Source organism: Penaeus monodon, chromosome 21 (assembly GCF_015228065.2).
Source record: "Penaeus monodon isolate SGIC_2016 chromosome 21, NSTDA_Pmon_1, whole genome shotgun sequence".
In the NCBI taxonomy this organism is placed as follows: domain Eukaryota; kingdom Metazoa; phylum Arthropoda; class Malacostraca; order Decapoda; family Penaeidae; genus Penaeus; species Penaeus monodon.
The window spans coordinates 12077594-12079286 of NC_051406.1; the positions used below are offsets into that span (position 1 = coordinate 12077594).

Here is a 1693-nt window from a genome sequence, read left to right on the forward strand (position 1 = left end):
TCAAGTACCGGTATTACATGATTTCTAAGTAGTTTACTGTAACTGAATTTTATAAATATTTAGGTTATATTTCCTATATTCAATCAATTTTGAACAAAGTGCAAGAGTTCGGCAACAGAAAACTGAATAACTAAACTGAAATCATTTCAACTTTCTGTGTGTGTTCTTATGTTTTCGGCTCATGACCACTGACCGAGAAGTGAGAGATGACCGTAACAGGGTGGCTTCTACGCTTAATTGGTCTTATCTTAAATTTTACTTTTTTATTTATTCTAATAAGTTCGGGAAAATATTCGCACAGACACAAAAAAAAACTGTTGTAATGGCAGAGTGAATGCGAATACTAAAAAAAACTAGCGAATATTCGGTCCATCTCTAATCTGTATTGTTGTTTTGTATTTGAATTTTCGATCCATAATATTTCATGAGCCAGAGGGTACTGTGCAAGTTTTGTTTTCTTTTCGTTTTGTGTTCAGTCACGAAATTTCGCAGTCTCCATTTCCGGCCTGTGTTTAGCCACAAGATTTCGCAACTTGCAATATCCCCGCATGTTTTCAACCAATGATATTTCCCCCACTTCTTATCACACTAGCTGCAAATTTCCCTCTGGCAATGGTCAGTCCCCATTATCTAAGGCTCCTTCAAATCCACTTAGGAATTTGTTTATTCGACGCACACTGACAGATACGACATCGAGCGTCTCTGTCTGGGTCTCCCGAGGGTGGAGAAGCTAGACAACTGGCGCATTCCCATCGAGGACGGCTACTTCCCCAAAATGACTGTCAGCATCTCCGGCAGGAATTGGGGGTCGCGACAGGACAACACGCTGCCAAAGGTAGAGAGTATAGGGCCCTCATGGATAAGATGTTGACAAAGAGTATGGGATCCTCAGGATAACACAGACAGGGGTACAGAGTATAGGGCCTCTTGGATAAGACGCTGACAAAGCTACAGAGTATAGGATCCTCAGGACAACACGCTGCCAAAGGTAGAGAGTATAGGGCCCTCATGGGTAAGACTCTGATAAAGGTACAGAGCATGGGATCCTCAGGATAACATAGACAGAGGTACAGAGTATAGGGCCCTCTTGGATAACAGAGTAAACACCAACAGTAATAACTGCAATTACAAGTTCTACTCATCTGCCTCACTTTCATACTCAACCCAACTCTCTCCCCCTTCCCGGCAGGACCTGCGGCGCAGAGAACTCGGAGAATTTGTCGACATCACTGACATGGAAATATGGCGATCTCGACTCCTGGATGCCATACATCAAGGCTTCATGATTGATGTGTGTTTTATCGCTTTTTTTCTCTCTCTCTTTTTCTGCAAACACAGTAATGACGTTATTTTATGAAAAATACATAATCCTTAACGCAACTTTTCCATACATGTCAACAGATTTCCATAACAAAACAACAACACAAAATTATATACCCATAATAAAATACCAAAAATCGATTAGGAACAAATAAATTAATAAACAATACCACGGCAGCGCAACGGTGACAAAGTTCCTCTTCGCGATGACGTCACTTCTGGCAAGAGAGGGATCGACATCTTGTCCGAAGCTCTTGAGGCCGACGCCGAACTCAGCGTCAACTTCCCTTATTACGGCGACCTGCACAACAGAGGCCACGACATCCTGGCCTTCTCGCACGACCCCGACAACGCTCACAAGGTGCTCATGCAG

The 1693-nt window shown here is 42.7% G+C and overlaps 1 protein-coding gene across 1 annotated transcript in view; it reads left to right on the plus strand.

The window, feature by feature from the left end:
- LOC119586224 (hemocyanin F chain-like) overlaps window positions 1–1693 on the plus strand; it is a gene marked incomplete at its 5' end in the record, with an annotated part of 11410 nt that overhangs the window by 5017 nt on the left and 4700 nt on the right. Inside the window, 3 exon segments of the mRNA XM_037934929.1 lie at window positions 685–835; window positions 1190–1291; window positions 1499–1681. Of these exon segments, the coding sequence (XP_037790857.1) occupies window positions 685–835; window positions 1190–1291; window positions 1499–1681 (436 nt within the window).